Here is a 17224-nt window from a genome sequence, read left to right on the forward strand (position 1 = left end):
TTGGCAAACCTGGTCGCATAAACTGAGGGAGATTACCCTAATTTTGTTACCAAACTTTGCATTTTTATTTTTTATTTACCTTTATTTTACTAGGCAAGTCAGTTAAGAACAAATTCTTATTTTCAATGACGGCCTAGGGACAGTGGGTTAACTGCCTGTTCAGGGGGAGAAAGACCGATTTTGTACCTTGTCAGCTCAGGGATTTGAACTTGCAACCTTTCGGTTACTAGTCCAATGCTCTAACCACTAGACTACCCTGCCGCATCTGCACAGTTCTTCCAGAAAATGTGTTTTTGTTAAATGTTTTGTGTAAATTGTTCAAAGTTGTCCTTGTGCATGGAGTTGTATGGTTTGTTAAACTTTGAAATCAATGTTTTTGGTTTGGAATACATTTTAAAGTGAACTTTTAGACATTTCGGTACAGTGGAATTGCCCTACAGCAGCTTCATTCTGGGCTACAGTAGTGAGTTTGTGAGTATCAAACAGCATACTGGACCACAGTCCCCATGTTTTTATAAACCCCCTCAATCCATTCTGATCCTAAAATCAACTCTGCCAGTCAGCACCCCCCACTAAACCTCCCCCTCTTCTCAGGTGTCTGGCATAGCAGGAGTACAGGCGGGGGGAGGGGTCAGTCAGTGTATACGGGAAGGGGGTCACTTTTATGACACTGGCAGCTGCAAAGCCCAAAAGAATTCACTCACAAACACACACGTGCCTGACACGCACTCTCTGAAAGGTCCCCCCTCCACACACACATTAGCCATATCACTCTGTTTGCCACGTGTGTGTCTGCAACAGAAAGCCAGCCGGGCTGTGAGGGGTTAAAACACAACCTGGCCACCTGGTTTGTCAAACACCAGCTGGTCTGAGGAGAGAAGGAGTGTAAAAGAGGAATGAATGCTTCTGTCTGAGGAGTCCATATTGAGAGAGAGAAACGGTGAATGAATCTCCTCCATCCATTCATCTCTTACTCCCTCCTTTTGCAGGTGTGGGAGAGCATAGTGATGCCTGATACTGACTGATTAGTACACAGACGTGCCACACACACACACACACACACGGCAGGTATCACCAATGTTTAACATGGGGTTATTTAATTCAAAGCATAGCTATCATTTTCTGGCTATAAATAACAATATAACAGTGAGACATGTTAGTATCTGTCTGTACAGGCCATTCTAATTATGACACTGACTGACTACAAGACAAGAACCAACAACACTCCTATTCTTCTCTCTTATAGGCAATTCTCTAACTTCCCATCTAAAGCTACATGGGCTAGTCAATGGAGTCCCCATTTAAATAGCTTTTTAGCCCAGGACTAGGCTTCATCTGTGTCCGAGAAATCGTTAGTGGCAGGTTCTAACCTCTTATCCAAAATTCCATACCGGATCTGCAGCCACATTGGTTGGGTCTCTTTTAACAAATGTAGTTCATTATGCGGAGGACTATGCAAAATGTTAAGCCTATATCAAAACTACAAATGTAAATCTGCTACTGGCAGCCAGTATCTTCCTTATCACTACCAGTTAGGATGTTTGAAACATCATTACACTAGCCATAACCAAACACTAGCTAAAGGCTTGGTGCATAGTTCACTATTAGCAACATTCAACCTTATATTGTGTGTGCTGTGCAATATACGCATCTGTATTGTTTTGCCGGTGCTATTTAAATTGTGCATGACAGATTCTCTCTCGAGGACAATAAATGATTCTATTCAAAACACCCATAAGCTAAGTGCATCTCTAACCCTGGCAAAAACGTTAGGCTAATCCACAGCCAACCAAAACTGCGGAGGTGGTCCCTCAGCCTCACCTTGTCTTCCTGAGATCTGCGACATACGGCATGATGGGACTTGCGGTCCGGAGAGGGTTTGGGGTGAGGAGGAGAGGGACGAGGAGAGGATTGTTCATCCTCCTCCTCCTCCAGCACCACGATACACACACGGCTCGCACGCTCCGACCGCATCGTTAACACACACATACAACGTACCCCCCTTATACAGACACACACATTGTACCGCTCACATACACACACACGGCTCTGTAGTTCCAACTGCCCTCGTTCTCTTAATAACACACTGTACCCCCTCTCCACACAACAGCCCCCCCACTGTAACAGTGCAGCTCCTGGGGTATAATATAATCCAAGCTGAAAGCAGCTCTGTCCTCTCGATGTCCTCCACTGTTACCGAGCTACAGCAGTCTGGCAGTCAGGCAGCTCCCTCTCCCTCACGCACGCGTTCTCTCTCTCTCTCTCTCTCTCTCTCTCTCTCTCGACACACAGTGGCTTGGGATTCCTCAGTATAATGGCAGCAGCGGCATGCGGCAGACTGATCTGACTGGCTAGCACACAGGAAGCTACATATACCACTGCCGCCTGTGCTGCTGTAGCCAAACACACACGCTCACATACACACAGAGGCCCTATGATTAGTGAGGACAATGCTGTGAGCCGGAGCTGTGTGTATTTGTTGCTCTATTCAGAAAGCTGCTGAAACCAGCGCTTTCATAGAGAGAGAGCGAGAGAAAGAGATGAGAAAAAGATGAGAAAGAGAAGGGGGAGAGAGAGAGAGAGAGAGAGAGAGAGAGAGAGAGAGAGAGAGAGAGAGAGAAGGGGGAGAGGGCGAGAGATGGAGAGAAAAAGGGGATGGGGTATGGTGAAAGGGGGAGGGGAGAGGGAGAGCGAGGGGACAGCTAGCAGTAGGTAGGTAGCTCAGCAGTCAGTCAGCTATCCTCCTGTTCTCAGTCCAGACAGACAAGCACTGACAAAAAGGTCACATCCTGGATCTGGTGCTGCAGTACTGGTCAACACTGTAGAAGTCTGTATTGTTCTATAGTGGTCTGTACTGTTTTATAGTGGTCTGCACTGGTCCTTAATGGTGTCTATCGTGGACACCTTGCTGGGGTCTATGTAACTGGTCTGTAATTATGTCTGCACTGGTATGGTCCATAGTTTCTGTACTGCTGGTCTGTAGTGGTCTGTACTGGTTTGTACTGGTCTGTGTTTTTATTCAGGCACAAAGGCTCTGCTGTGTTCTCCATTAGGAGAAGAGAGGCTTTATCCCTCTCACAGAACTTAAAGAGAAGTGTATGCCAGTGAGTGTGTGTGTGTGTATGCCAGTAACCCCATTGGTGCATTGGTGGCTGAGCTTCCCCTATTCCCTCATTATAAAAACTGGAACAAACTGGCAAGACAACTAGAGCAGTGTGTGTGTCTATTGTAACTGTTTTCATATGGGAGGCAGAGCCTGAGAGCCTAGAGGAGCATTCTAGTCTAGCCACAAAACCCCATTAAATCAGTGTGTGTGCGCGTGTGTGCATGCATTCTCCCACTTTGCTTTGTGTGTGTTGGAAGACTTGCAATAGAGCAGATCTAAATCATATGACCAGTCTGTGTCCCCAGTCTGTCTCTATGGTATAGACATCGGAGGGGCTACCAGCACCAGATTTGGGCTGTTTGCAGAAAAACAGCACCAGTTAGAAGAACCACAGAACATGTCTATTCTGGGAAACATTGTCCCATAAGGGTGTACTGACATATAGCAACATCTCACGGATGATCAAAAGAAATAGGATGCATCGGAGCCCAATTTGGATTGTCATAGCAAAGGAGGTGTGAATGGGTAGGTAAAGAGATGTGTGTGAGAGAGAACAGGCATGCTTACTCACAAGACTGTGTGTGTTTGTAATGTAAGACTCATTCACACACGGAAGCTCACACGTACCCAAACACACCCAAGGCCTACACACCCACAGGTAAGTATTGGTATTCAGTAACATAGGAACAACCAGCTCCAGCCTCATGTGAACACATCGACACACAGTCCTGCATCAATCAATGCAATTTGGGTTTCTGCTTCTGAGGCTTGAAAACTGACAAACTTATGTTTTGGAATATGGATGGATGGGAAGTCAAAAAGGCCATGAGTTATTAGATATATTGTTCCTGCTCTGTGTTCCTAATAAAGGTCATCTGTCCACACACACACACACACGGGAAGGATGTTGAGCTACCAGACGCCATCTAGAGGATCTACAGTGCCTTCAGAAAGTATTCATACCCCTCAACTTTTTGGGGGCCTTACAACTATTAGCCCATACAAATGCATTGAATAAAATATTCACTACATGGAACAGCAGATAGGGATTTGTTCTGAAGTGTCTGTCCTATATCAGAGAGATACTGTATAAAAACAACCAGGAAATAAATATATACAGTACCAGTCAAAAGTTCTTCACCTACTCATTCCAGGGTTTATTCATTTATTTTTTTGACTATGTTCTACACTGTAGAATAATAGTGAAGACATCAACACTATGAAATAACACATGGAATCATGTCGTAACTAAAAAGTGTTTAACAAATCAAAATATATTGTATATGTGAGATTCTTAAAAGCAGCCACCCTTTGCCTCGATGACAGCTTTGCACACTCCTGGCACTCTCTCAACCGGATTCATGAGGTTGTCACCTCGAATGCGTTTCAATTTACAGGTGTGCCTTGTTAAAAGTTCATTTGTGGAATTTCTTTCCTTCTTAATGCATTTGAGCCAATCAGTTGTGTTGTGACAAGGTATGGGTGGTATACAGAAGCCAGCCCTATTTGGTAAAAGACCAAGTCCATATTATGGTAAGAACAGCCCAAATAAGCAAAGAGAAATGACAGTCCATCGTTACTTTAAGACATGAAGGTCAGTCAATTCAGAACATTTCAAGAACTTTGAAAGTTTCTTCAAGTGCAGTCGCATAAACCATCAAGCCCTATGATGAAACTGGCTCTCATGAGGACAACCTCAGGAAGACCCAGAGTTACCTCTGCTGCAGAAGATAAGTTTAATTTTATTTATTTATTTTTATTTCACCTTTATTTAACCAGGTAGGCAAGTTGAGAACAAGTTCTCATTTACAAGTGCGACCTGGCCAAGATAAAGCAAAGCAGTTCGACAGATACAACGACACAGAGTTACACATGGAGTAAAAACAAACATACAGTCAGTGATACAGTATAAACAAGTCTATATACAATGTGAGCAAATGAGGTGAGAAGGGAGGTAAAGGCAAAAAAGGCCATGGTGGCAAAGTAAATACAATATAGCAAGTAAAACACTGGAATGGTAGTTTTGCAATGGCAGAATGTGCAAAGTAGAAATAAAAATAATGGGGTGCAAAGGAGCCAAATAAATAAATTAAATACAGTTGGGAAAGAGGTAGTTGTTTGGGCTAAATTATAGGTGGGCCATGTACAGGTGCAGTAATCTGTAAGATGCTCTGACAGTTGGTGCTTAAAGCTAGTGAGGGAGATAAGTGTTTCCAGTTTCAGAGATTTTTGTAGCTCGTTCCAGTCATTGGCAGCAGACAACTGGAAGGAGAGGCGGCCAAAGAAAGAATTGGTTTTGGGGGTGACAAGAGAGATATACCTGCTGGAGCGTGTGCTACAGGTGGGAGATGCTATGGTGACCAGCGAGCTGAGATAAGGGGGGACTTTACCTAGCAGGGTCTTGTAGATGACATGGAGCCAGTGGGTTTGGCGACGAGTATGAAGCGAGGGCCAGCCAACGAGAGCGTACAGGTCGCAATGGTGGGTAGTATATGGGGCTTTGGTGACAAAACGGATTGCACTGTGATAGACTGCATCCAATTTGTTGAGTAGGGTATTGGAGGCTATTTTGTAAATGACATCGCCAAAGTCGAGGATTGGTAGGATGGTCAGTTTTACAAGGGTATGTTTGGCAGCATGAGTGAAGGATGCTTTGTTGCGAAATAGGAAGCCAATTCTAGATTTAACTTTGGATTGGAGATGTTTGATATGGGTCTGGAAGGAGAGTTTACAGTCTAACCAGACACCTAAGTATTTGTAGTTGTCCACGTATTAAGTCAGAGCCGTCCAGAGTAGTGATGTTGGACAGGCGGGTAGGTGCAGGTAGCGATCGGTTGAAGAGCATGCATTTAGTTTTACTTGTATTTAAGAGCAATTGGAGGCCACGGAAGGAAAGTTGTATAGCATTGAAGCTTGCCTGGAGGGTTGTTAATACAGTGTCCAAAGAAGGGCCGGAAGTATACAGAATGGTGTCGTCTGCGTAGAGGTGGATCAGAGACTCACCAGCAGCAAGAGCGACCTCATTGATGTATACAGAGAAGAGAGTCGGTCCAAGAATTGAACCCTGTGGCACCCCCATAGAGACTGCCAGAGGTCCGGACAGCAGACCCTCCGATTTGACACACTGAACTCTGTCAGAGAAGTAGTTGGTGAACCAGGCGAGGCAATCATTTGAGAAACCAAGGCTGTCGAGTCTGCCGATGAGGATGTGGTGATTGACAGAGTCGAAAGCCTTGGCCAGATCAATGAATACGGCTGCACAGTAATGTTTCTTATCAATGGCGGTTAAGATATCGTTTAGGACCTTGAGCATGGTTGAGGTGCACCCATGACCAGCTCTGAAACCAGATTGCATAGCAGAGAAGGTATGGTGAGATTCGAAATGATCGGTAATCTGTTTGTTGACTTGGCTTTCGAAGACCTTAGAAAGGCATGGTAGGATCGATATAGGTCTATAGTAGTTTGGGTCAAGAGTGTCCCCCCCCTTTGAAGAGGGGGATGACCGCAGCTGCTTTCCAATCTTTGGGAATCTCAGACGACACGAAAGAGAGGTTGAACAGGCTAGTAATAGGGGTGGCAACAATTTCGGCAGATAATTTTAGAAAGAAAGGGTCCAGATTGTCTAGCCCGGCTGATTTGTAGGGGTCCAGATTTTTCAGCTCTTTCAGAATATCAGCTGAATGGATTTGGGAGAAGGACAAATGGGGAAGGCTTGGGCGGGTTGCTGTTGGGGGTGCATTGCTGTTGACCGGGGTAGAAGTAGCCAGGTGGAAGGCATGGCCAGCCGTAGAAAAATGCTTATTGAAATTCTCAATAATGGTGGATTTATCAGTGGTGACAGTGTTTCCTATCTTCAGTGCAGTGGGCAGCTGGGAGGCGGTGTTCTTATTCTCCATGGACTTTACAGTGTCCCAGAACTTTTTTGAGTTAGTGTTGCAGGAAGCAAATTTCTGCTTGAAAAAGCTAGCCTTGGCTTTTCTAACTGCCTGTGTATAACGGTTTCTAGCTTCCCTGAACAGCTGCATATCACGGGGGCTGTTCCATGCTAATGCAGAACGACATAGGATGTTTTTGTGTTGGTTAAGGGCAGTCAGGTCTGGGGAGAACCAAGGGCTATATCTGTTCCTGGTTCTAAATTTCTTGAATGGGGCATGTTTATTTAAGATGGTTAGGAAGGCATTTAAAAAAAATATCCAGGCATCCTCTACTGATGGAATGAGATCAATATCCTTCCAAGATACCCCGGCCAGGTCGATTAGAAAGGCCTGCTCGCTGAAGTGTTTCAGGGAGCGTTTTACAGTGATGAGTGGAGGTCGTTTGACCGCTGACCCATTACAGATGCAGGCAATGAGGCAGTGATCGCTGAGATCTTGGTTGAAGACAGCAGAGGTGTATTTAGAGGGGAAGTTGGTTAGGATGATATCTATGAGGGTGCCCGTGTTTAAGGCTTTGGGGGGGTACCTGGTAGGTTCATTGATCATTTGTGTGAGATTGAGGGCATCAAGTTTAGATTGTAGGATGGCAGGGGTGTTAAGCATGTTCCAGTTTAGGTCGCCTAGCAGCACAAGCTCTGAAGATAGATGGGGGGCAATCAGTTCACATATGGTGTCCAGAGCACAGCTGGGGGCAGAGGGTGGTCTATAGCAGGCGGCAACGGTGAGAGACTTGGTGGATTTTTAAAAGTAGAAGTTCAAATTGTACCTGGATACCTGGATAGTAGGACAGAACTCTGCAGGCTATCTTTGCAGTAGATTGCAACACCGCCCCCTTTGGCAGTTCTAACTTGTTTGAAAATGTTGTAGTTTGGAATTAAAATTTCTGAATTTTTGGTGGTCGTCTGGAACGTCTGGAACAGAGAGTAAAAGGAGGTTTATGGGGGCGATAAAATAGCATCAAGGTATAATGTACAGACAAAGGTATGGTAGGATGTGAATACAGTGGAGGTAAACCTAGGTATTGAGTGATGAAGAGAGAGATATTGTCTCTAGAAACATCATTGAAACCAGGAGATGTCATTGCATGTGTGGGTGGTGGAACTAATAAGTTGGATAAGGTATAGTGAGCAGGACTAGAGGCTCTACAGTGAAATAAGCCAATAAACACTAACCAGAACAGCAATGGACAAGACATATTGACATTAAGGAGAGGCATGCTTAGTCGAGTGATCAAAAGGGTCCGGTGAGTGGAGAGGTTGGTTGGGGGTCACAGCGATTTAGACAGCTAGCCAGGACATCGGTAGCAAGCTAGCATAGGATGGAGGTCTGTTGTTAGCCACCTCTTGCGTTCCGTCAGTAGATTAGTGGGGTTCCGTGTGGTAGAGGGGATTAATCCAAATCACACAACAACAAAAAAATAAAAACAATAGATATAGTTATAGAGGCCCAAGAAGAAACATAATAATAATAAAAATAAATAAAATTGTCCGATTGTCTATTCTGAGAGCAGCCGGTAAGACAGCTAACGGTTAGCAGGCCGCAGATGGGCGTTCAGGTAACGTCGCGACGGAGGAGCCAGCCGGATCTCCTTCGGGTAGATAACGTCGGCAGTCCAGTTGTGAAGGCCCAGTGGGGCTCCGCGTAGGCAGTAAAACGGGTCCGGATAGGTGACTGCAGCCCAGGAGTGGTTGACGGAGCTCAGGAGTGATTGAAGGAGCTGGCTAGCTCCGGAATCGACGAAAGCAGATAGTCACACGGATAGCAGCAAGCTAGCTGTGAGATCCGGGTATGAATGTCCAGAGAGCAGTTGAAATCCAGGGACATGGAGAGAAAAAAAAGGTCCGGTATGTTCCGTTCCGAGCCGCGCCGTACAAAACTGGCGATAGATTTTCGAGCTAAAGGATAGCTGATGACCACAAACCGTGGTTAGCTGAATACTAACGATTTGCCAGTAAAGAAGCTAACTAGCTTCTGATTAGCTTCTGGTTTGCTCCTGGCTAGCTTCTGGCTAGTTTCTTCTTGGAGGATTGCAGATTTGAGGTAAATAATACTTATTTATAAATATAAATTGGTGAGGCGGGTTGCAGGAGAGTGTTTTGAAGATGAGTTGATGGAAAATAAAATGTATGTGAAAAAAGTTGTATGTACGTACAGACAGACAGACAGACAGACAGACAGACAGACAGACAGACAGACAGACAGACAGACAGACAGACAGACAGACAGACAGACAGACAGACAGACAGACAGACAGACAGACAGACAGACAGACAGACAGACAGACAGACAGACAGACAGACAGACAGACAGACAGACAGACAGACAGACAGACAGACAGACAGACAGACAGACAGACAGACAGACAGACAGACAGACAGACAGACAGACAGACAGACAGACAGACAGACAGACAGACAGACAGACAGACAGACAGACAGACAGACAGACAGACAGACAGACAGACAGACAGACAGACAGACAGACAGACAGACAGACAGACAGACAGACAGACAGACAGACAGACAGACAGACAGACAGACAGACAGACAGACAGACAGACAGACAGACAGACAGACAGACATACATACATACATACATACGACAAGGACAAAAGACGTCTGAACTGCTATGCCATCTCGGAAAACCGAGATAGAGTAACCAGCCTCAGAAATTGCAGCCCAAATAAATGCTTCACAGAGTTCAATTAACATACACCTCAAGATTAACTGTTCAGACGAGACCGCTTGAATCAGGCCTTCAAGGTTGAATTGCTGTAAAGAAACCACAACTAAAGGACACCAATAAGAAGAGAGAATAAGAAGGTTCTCCCGTCTCCACAGAGGAACTCTAGCGCTCTGTCAGAGTGACCATTGGGTTCTTGGTCCACTCCCTGACCAAGGCCCTTCTCCACCGATTGCACAATTTGGCCAGGCGGCCAGGTCTAGGAAGAGTCTTGGTAGTTCCAAACTTCTTCCATTTAAGAATGATGGTGTTCTTGGGGACCTTCAATAATGGAGACATTTTTTGGTACCCTTCCCCAGATCTATGCCTTGACACAATCAGGTCATGGAGCTCTACGTACAATTCCTTCGACCTCATGGTTTTTGCTGTGACATGCACTGTCAACTGTGGGACTTTATACATACTGACGTGTGTGCGCCTTTCCAAATCATGTCCAATCAACTGAATTTACCACAGTTGGACTCCAACCAATCAAGTTGTAGAAACATCTCAAGGACAATCAATGGAAACAGGATGCAAATGAGCTCAATTTCGAGTCTCATAGCAAATGATCTAAATACTTATATATTCTCTTTTTTTAAAGTGTGAAGAAAAATACATCCCAAAACCTGTTTTTGTTTTGTCATTATGGGGCGGCAGGGTAGCCTAGTGGTTAGAGCGTTGGACTAGTAACCGGTTGCAAGTTCAAACCCCCGAGCTGACAAGTGTCGTTCTGCCCCTGAACAGGCAGTTAACCCACTGTTCCTAGGCCGTCATTGAAAATAAGAATTTGTTCTTAACTGACTTGCCTAGTTAAATAAAGGTCAAATAAAAATAATAAAAAATTATGGAGTATTGTGCGTAGATGGGTCCTCATCAATATACATTTAATCCATTTTAGAGGCTGTAACGTAACCAAATGTGGAAAAAGGGAAAGGATGTGAATACTTTCCGAATGCACTAAGATCAGGATTTTTCATTTTTATTATATTTTTGACAAGTATTTAACCCCTTGTTTTTGGCACTAAACAGTCTCAATAGATTCTCTGTACTTCCATTCATTTTTTCAAATGGTACCTGGGGACCTTCAGATGAGTCTTGTGAGCATCATAGAGAAAAACATGTGCGTGTTCGTGAGAGAGGGGTCATATTAGTGTGTACCCCAAACTGGTCGGACGCTGCAGACAAAAGTTGGCAGATCAGCTGTACCAAATTCATACAAGTCCCAAGACGGTTGTGTGTGTGTGTGTGTGTGTGTGTGGGGGGGGCTTGGAGCAAAATGTGTTCGTGAGAGTCTCATCTTTCCATAGAGGGTTCATAATATACTGAACAAAAATATAAACATTAAACAATTTCAATGATTCATATAAGGAAATCAGTCAATTTAAAATGCATTAAGCCCTAATCTATGGATTTCACAAGACTGGGAATACAGATATGCATCTTTAACAGATGTGAAATGGCTAGCTAGTTAGCGGTGGTGAGCGCTAAATAGTGTTTCAATCAGTGACGTTACTTGCTCTGAGACCTTGAAGTAGTGGTTCCCCTTGCTCTGCACCGTTACCCATGTGGAGCGATGGGTAACGGTGCTTCGTGGTCTGACAAACACTGTTCTAGCTCTGACACCTTTTACCATAGATGCGGAAGTGCGACATCTGCGGATTGAGACGCATCAGATCTCTAGCTTAAACTAATATATTTTTATGGGGATTTTCTGATTATGCTAACTCAATTTCCGCAGTGGCACGGACATCAAATCTAGGGGGGGGGGGGGGGGGGGGGGGGGGGGGGTAGGTTAGATGGAGAGCAGCAGTAAACAGCAATTTTCAAGTCATTCCACAGATTTTCAAAGGGATTTAAGTCTGGGCTTTAGCTGGGCCATTGAAGAACTCTCACATCCTTGTTCTGAAGACATTCACAGTATTGCCTTGGGTGTATGTTTGGGGTCATTAACCTTTGGCAAAGATTTCACATTCCAGTCTCCCAGGTTGTTTGCACTCTGAAGCAGGTTCTAGTCAAGGATTTGCCTATATTAGGCTCCATTCATTGTTCCGTCTATCCTTGCCAGTCTCCCAGTCCCTGCCGCTGAAAATAATCACAATAGCATGATGCTGCCACTAGCATACTTCACGGTAGGGATGGTGTTAGACGGGTGATGAGCTGTGCCTGGTTCTCTCCAGACATTGTGTTTTTTATTCAGGCCAAAGCGTTACATTTCTATCTCATCAAACCATAGAATATTTTGCTTTATCATCAGTCTTTCACATGCCTTTCTTTGTTGCAAACTCCAGGCGTGATGTCATGTGCCTTTTTCTCAGTACTGGATTCCATCTGGCCACTCCCAGAATGTCCAGATTGGTGAAGTGCTGTAGAGACTGTTGTTCTTCTGACAGGTTCTCCCATCTCCGCCAAGGATCTGTATTTCTGTCAGAGTGGTCATTGGGTTCTTGGTCATCAACTTGACTAAGGTCCTTCTTGCCCGGTTGCTCAGTTTGTTCGGACGGCAAAGCTTTAGACAGAGTCTGGGTAGTTCCACTCTAGAAATAGTTTTATACCCTTCCCCAGATATATGCCTCATCACAATTGTATCTCAGAAATCTACAAACAGTTCCTTGGACTTCATGGTATAGATTCTGCTGACATCCACTGTCAACTGTGGGACCTAAATCATGTCCAAACAATTGAATTGGCCACAGGTGGACTCCAATCAAATTGTAGTGACATCAAGGATGATAACAAAAATAATTGGATGCACCTGAGCTCAATTTGGAGTGAGGAGTGTCATAGAAAAGGGGTGTGAATACATTTCTAAAAACATGTTTTCACTTTGTTAATATGGTGTAGTGTGTGTATATGGGTGATAAAAATATATTTAATCCAATTTGAATTCAGGCTATAACACAAAATGTGGAATAAGTCAAGGGGTATGAATACTTTCTGAAGGCACTAAGAATTCAACACAAACAGTAGAGAAATACAATATGAAAAAAATAAGGAAAAGCTTGTCAGAAATCAGCTCAATGTTATTGGAACACACTAAACAAACAAAATGGAGATGTATGGATAAATCACTTCTCTATTTTTTTGTGCTCTATAACAAAGAAGAAAAACATATACATGATAATTTACAAAAACGTAGGATTAGATATTAAAGACTACCAGAACCTACTGGATTCTCCAAATACACTGAATGAACTACAGAAAAAAAATACAAACCCTCCAAACCCAAAAGGCCTGTGGGGTTGATGAAATTACCACAAATTCCAATTGCCTATACTTCAACTCAATAACATCATCCTAGGCTCTGGAATCTTCCCCATTATTTGGAACCAAGGACTGAACCCAATAACAAAATCGGGGGATATGGGTGAACAGCAACCGTGGGAAAATCCTATGCGCCTTCGGAAAGTATTCAGTCCCCTTGAATTTTTTACATTACAGCTTTATTCTCAAATTTATTAAATTAAAAAAATCCTCAGCAATCAACACACAATACCCCATAACAAGAAAGCAAATACAGGTTATTCCTTTTTGCAAATGTATTAAAAATAAAAAACAATTATTGACATAATTTCTTGAGATGTTTCTACAACTTGGAGTCAACCTGTGGTAAATTCTATTTATTGGACATGATTTGGAAAGGCACAGATCCTGTCTGTATTTGGAAATTCATGCACATCTAGAGTAAACCTGGCACCATCCCTACGGTGAAGCGTGGTGGTGGCAGCATCATGCTGTGGAGATGTTTTTCAGCGATAGGGACTGGGAGACTAGTCAGGATCGAAGGAGAGATCAACAGAGTAAAGTACAAAGATCCTTGATGAAAACCTGCTCCAGAGAGCTCAGGACCTCAGACTAGGCGAAGGTTCACCTTCCAACAGGACAGCATAGCAGTGGCTTCGGGACAAGTCTCTGAATGTCCTTGAGTGGCCCAGCCAGAGCCTGGACTTAAACGCGATCGAACATCTCTGGAGAGATCTGAAAATAGCTGTGCAGCGATGATCCCCATTCCACCTGACAGAGCTTGAGAGGATCTGCAAAGAAGAATGAGAGAAAATCCCCAATTGCACGTGCCAAGCTTGTAGCATCATACCCAAGAAGACTCGAAGCAGAGTATGATAGCTAAGGATGGAAGAATTCTGGCGTGTTATACATCTTCAAACTAAGGGAAACCATGGCACCCGTGACAGAGGGAGAATCGTTCATCCATGGTTGTGAGTGTTCATGATGTCACTGCAACAACTGCATTTAGTCTTGAAATATTTGGTTGTTTAGTACACTACTCACTCTGTTTAGCACATGGCCTCACGTGAATCTTTAAAAAGATGGGTGGGGCTAAGGTTAAACAGGGTGTGAACGAAGCTGAATAGATGTAGACAAAGAGCTCTCCAGTAGGTTTACCAAAACATTCCTAGGTCCATTTTCTCAAAAGTGGGTTTACAAGTCTATCAACTTTCGAAGCATAATTACTTTCCCATTGTTCCTCAACTGTAGTGTATGATATACCATTTTCTAGAGTCTCAACCTTTGTCCAATGTAAAAAACACAATTTCAAATTTGTGAGCCGATCAGTCACATTTGTAATGTTTATTTTCTTTTGAAACTTTTGTGAGTTTACTGTTAATTTATGAATGTTTACATTTACTGTACATTTGAGTCAGGGGATTGGTAATGTTCTCTAGTTGCGCCGTGATTGGCTCAGTGCTCTGTCAGTCATGGGGACATTACGTCACTGCAAAATGTACAGGTAGAGCTAGAAAATTCAAGCCCCTTGGGTGCTGCCATAGAGTTATATTAGAAGTGCTCATCCAAGAAGGCTCAAGGTCATTGGGCACAGATAAAATGACATGAAATCACATTATATCTACCGTAGCTTTGATTGGACTGATCATGTCAACATCATACTTTCAAAAATCTTAGCTACCAAGCTAGCAGTCATCATCATGAATCAAGTCGACAATCTAATGGCAAATCATATTATGAAGAGAAATTATATATAAAACGTATCAGTAAGAAATGACAAATTCAACAATGAGTGGTTTGGAAGGAATCAGTGTCTAACTGCAAGCAATCCCTAGTCTGCTATTCAGTGGAGTGGGTGTGTGGTCCACCTCTGGGTTTAAGGGTCTCTTTTCCAAGCTTAAAAGGATAAACATTCAACATTGGCCATGCTGTCAATCCATCATGACTTCTGCCGCATTCAAAACAACTGGGAACTCAGAACTGGGAAATCTCAGACTTCAGTGAGTTCAAGACAATTGGGAACTCTGGGGGGAAAAAAACAACAGTCATCCAACTCTGTATTCCAAGTTGGGAACCCAGGCCTCTTTCTAGAGCTCCGACCTGAAGATCACAGACGTCATGATTCAACCTTGTTTATTTCCCAGAGTTCCCAGTTGTCTTGAAAGCACCATAAATCCAGAGAATGCCAAACTTTGATGACAAAGTTTGATGACCAAATTTGCCCACGAAGGACCACAATGCCATATTCCTGTTGAAGTGAATACAGTATATCAAGGTGAGTCCAAAAATGTCTTGTATGCTGCTGCAAAAATGATGTAATATGCTGTGAATGTTTTGTGGTAAGCTGTTCATAGCCCATGTTCCTCACCCTAATAAATTGTTCCCTTTCCCCCTCACAATTTAGCCTACTGTTCTGACTTGGTGGTGCACATGTAGCCTATAGCCTGTTTTAGGGAAATGTAATCATTGAATATTGTAAGCTTTCATTGTCCGTTTATATGTCCCCTTTATTTATCCTATGGTTCTGACTTGATGTACTGGGAGAATACTGTAAGAATGGCCCATGTTCTGAATTCTGTCGCTGTACATTTCAAAAGTGCTGAACAAATAGTTATATTGACTACATCCGTCCTAGTTAATTAATGTCTTAATTAAGCAATAAGACCCGGGGGGGTGTGGGTATATGGGCAATATACCATGGCTAAAGGCTGTTCTTAAGCATGACGCAGCACAGAGTGTCTGGATACAGCCCTTAGCCATGGTATATTGCCAATATACCACAAACCCCCAAGGAGCCTTATTGCTTTTATAAACTGGTTACCAACGCAATTACAGCATTATAAATAAATGTTTTGTCATTTCAGTGGTATTCGGTCTGATATACCACAGCTTTCAGTCAATCAGCATTCAGGGCGTGAACCACCCAGTTTATAATCAAAATTACAGATTGCCTCTTATACGCTCGTTGTCCACTTATGCCATAGTCAGTAGAAACCAACTTGTTTAAGCAAGTCTATCCATATCGACGGGACAGCAGTGGAGAAGCTGGAAAGTTCCTCGGTGTACATATCACCGACAAATTGAAATGGTCCATGCACACAGACAGCATCGTGAAGAAGGCGCAACAGTGCCTCTTCAACCTCAGGAGGCTGAAAAAAATATGGCTCGTCACCGAAAACCCTCTAACTTTTACAGGTGCACAATCGAGAGCATCCTGTAGGGCTGTATCACCGCCTGGTACGGCAACTGCACCGCCCACAACCGCAGGGCTCTCCAGAGGGTAGTGAGGTCTGCACAACGCATAACTGGGAGCAAACTACCTGCCCGCCAGGACACCTACAACACCCAATGTCATGGGAAGGCAAAAAAGATCATCAAGGACAATATCCACTCGAACTGCTGCCTGTTCACCCCGCTATCATCCAGGAAGGAGAGGTCAGTAGAGGTGCATCAAAGCTGGGACAGAGATTGAAAAACAGCTTCCATCTCAAGGCCATCAGATTATTAAACAGCCATCACTAGCACAGAGAGGCAGTTGCCCACCTAGACTTGATATCATTGGCCACTAATAAATGGAACACTAGGCAATTTAATAATACCACTTTAAGAATGTTTACATATGAGATAAGTAATGCAAGATATATACACTGCTCAAAAAAATAAAAGGGAACACTTAAACAACACAATGTATATCCAAGTCAATCACACTTCTGTGAAATCAAACTGTCCACTTAGGAAGCAACACTGATTGACAATAAATTCCATATGCTGTTGTGCAAATGGAATAGACAACAGGTGGAAATTATAGGCAATTAGCAAGACACCCCCAATAAAGGAGTGGTTCTGCAGGTCACTTTTGAATGCTGGCGGTGCTTTCACTCTAGTGGTAGCATGAGACGGAGTCTATAACCCACACAAGTGGCTCAGGTAGTGCAGCTCATCCAGGATGGTACATCAATGCGAGCTGTGGCAAGAAGGTTTGCTGTGTCTGTCGGCGTAGTGTCCAGAGCATGGAGGCGCTACCAGGAGACAGGCCAGTACATCAGGAGATGTGGAGGTGGTCGTAGGAGGGCAACAACCCAGCAGCAGGACCGCTACCTCCACCTTTGTGCATGGAGGAGCAGGAGGAGCAATGCCAGAGTCCTGCAAAATGACCTCCAGCAGGCCACAAATGTGCATGCGTCTGCTCAAACGGTCAGAAACACACTCCATGAGGGTG

The 17224-nt window shown here is 43.8% G+C and overlaps 1 protein-coding gene across 3 annotated transcripts in view; it reads right to left on the bottom strand.

Annotated features, from left to right (window-relative positions):
- The window catches only part of LOC124012355 (serine/threonine-protein phosphatase 6 regulatory ankyrin repeat subunit A-like), a 63525-nt gene that overhangs the window by 43601 nt on the left and 2700 nt on the right, over positions 1 to 17224 (bottom strand). Inside the window, exon 1 of one of the 3 annotated variants that reach the window (XM_046325878.1) lies at positions 1822 to 2221. The exons of the other annotated variants lie outside the window; for them this stretch is intronic. Within the exon in view, the coding sequence (XP_046181834.1) occupies positions 1822 to 1989 (168 nt within the window). The 5' untranslated portion in view covers positions 1990 to 2221. Of the gene's footprint in view, positions 1 to 1821; positions 2222 to 17224 lie in introns of those variants that run through there. 3 annotated transcript variants of the gene reach the window in all.

This window comes from Oncorhynchus gorbuscha, linkage group LG24, assembly GCF_021184085.1.
Source record: "Oncorhynchus gorbuscha isolate QuinsamMale2020 ecotype Even-year linkage group LG24, OgorEven_v1.0, whole genome shotgun sequence".
Lineage (NCBI taxonomy): Eukaryota > Metazoa > Chordata > Actinopteri > Salmoniformes > Salmonidae > Oncorhynchus > Oncorhynchus gorbuscha.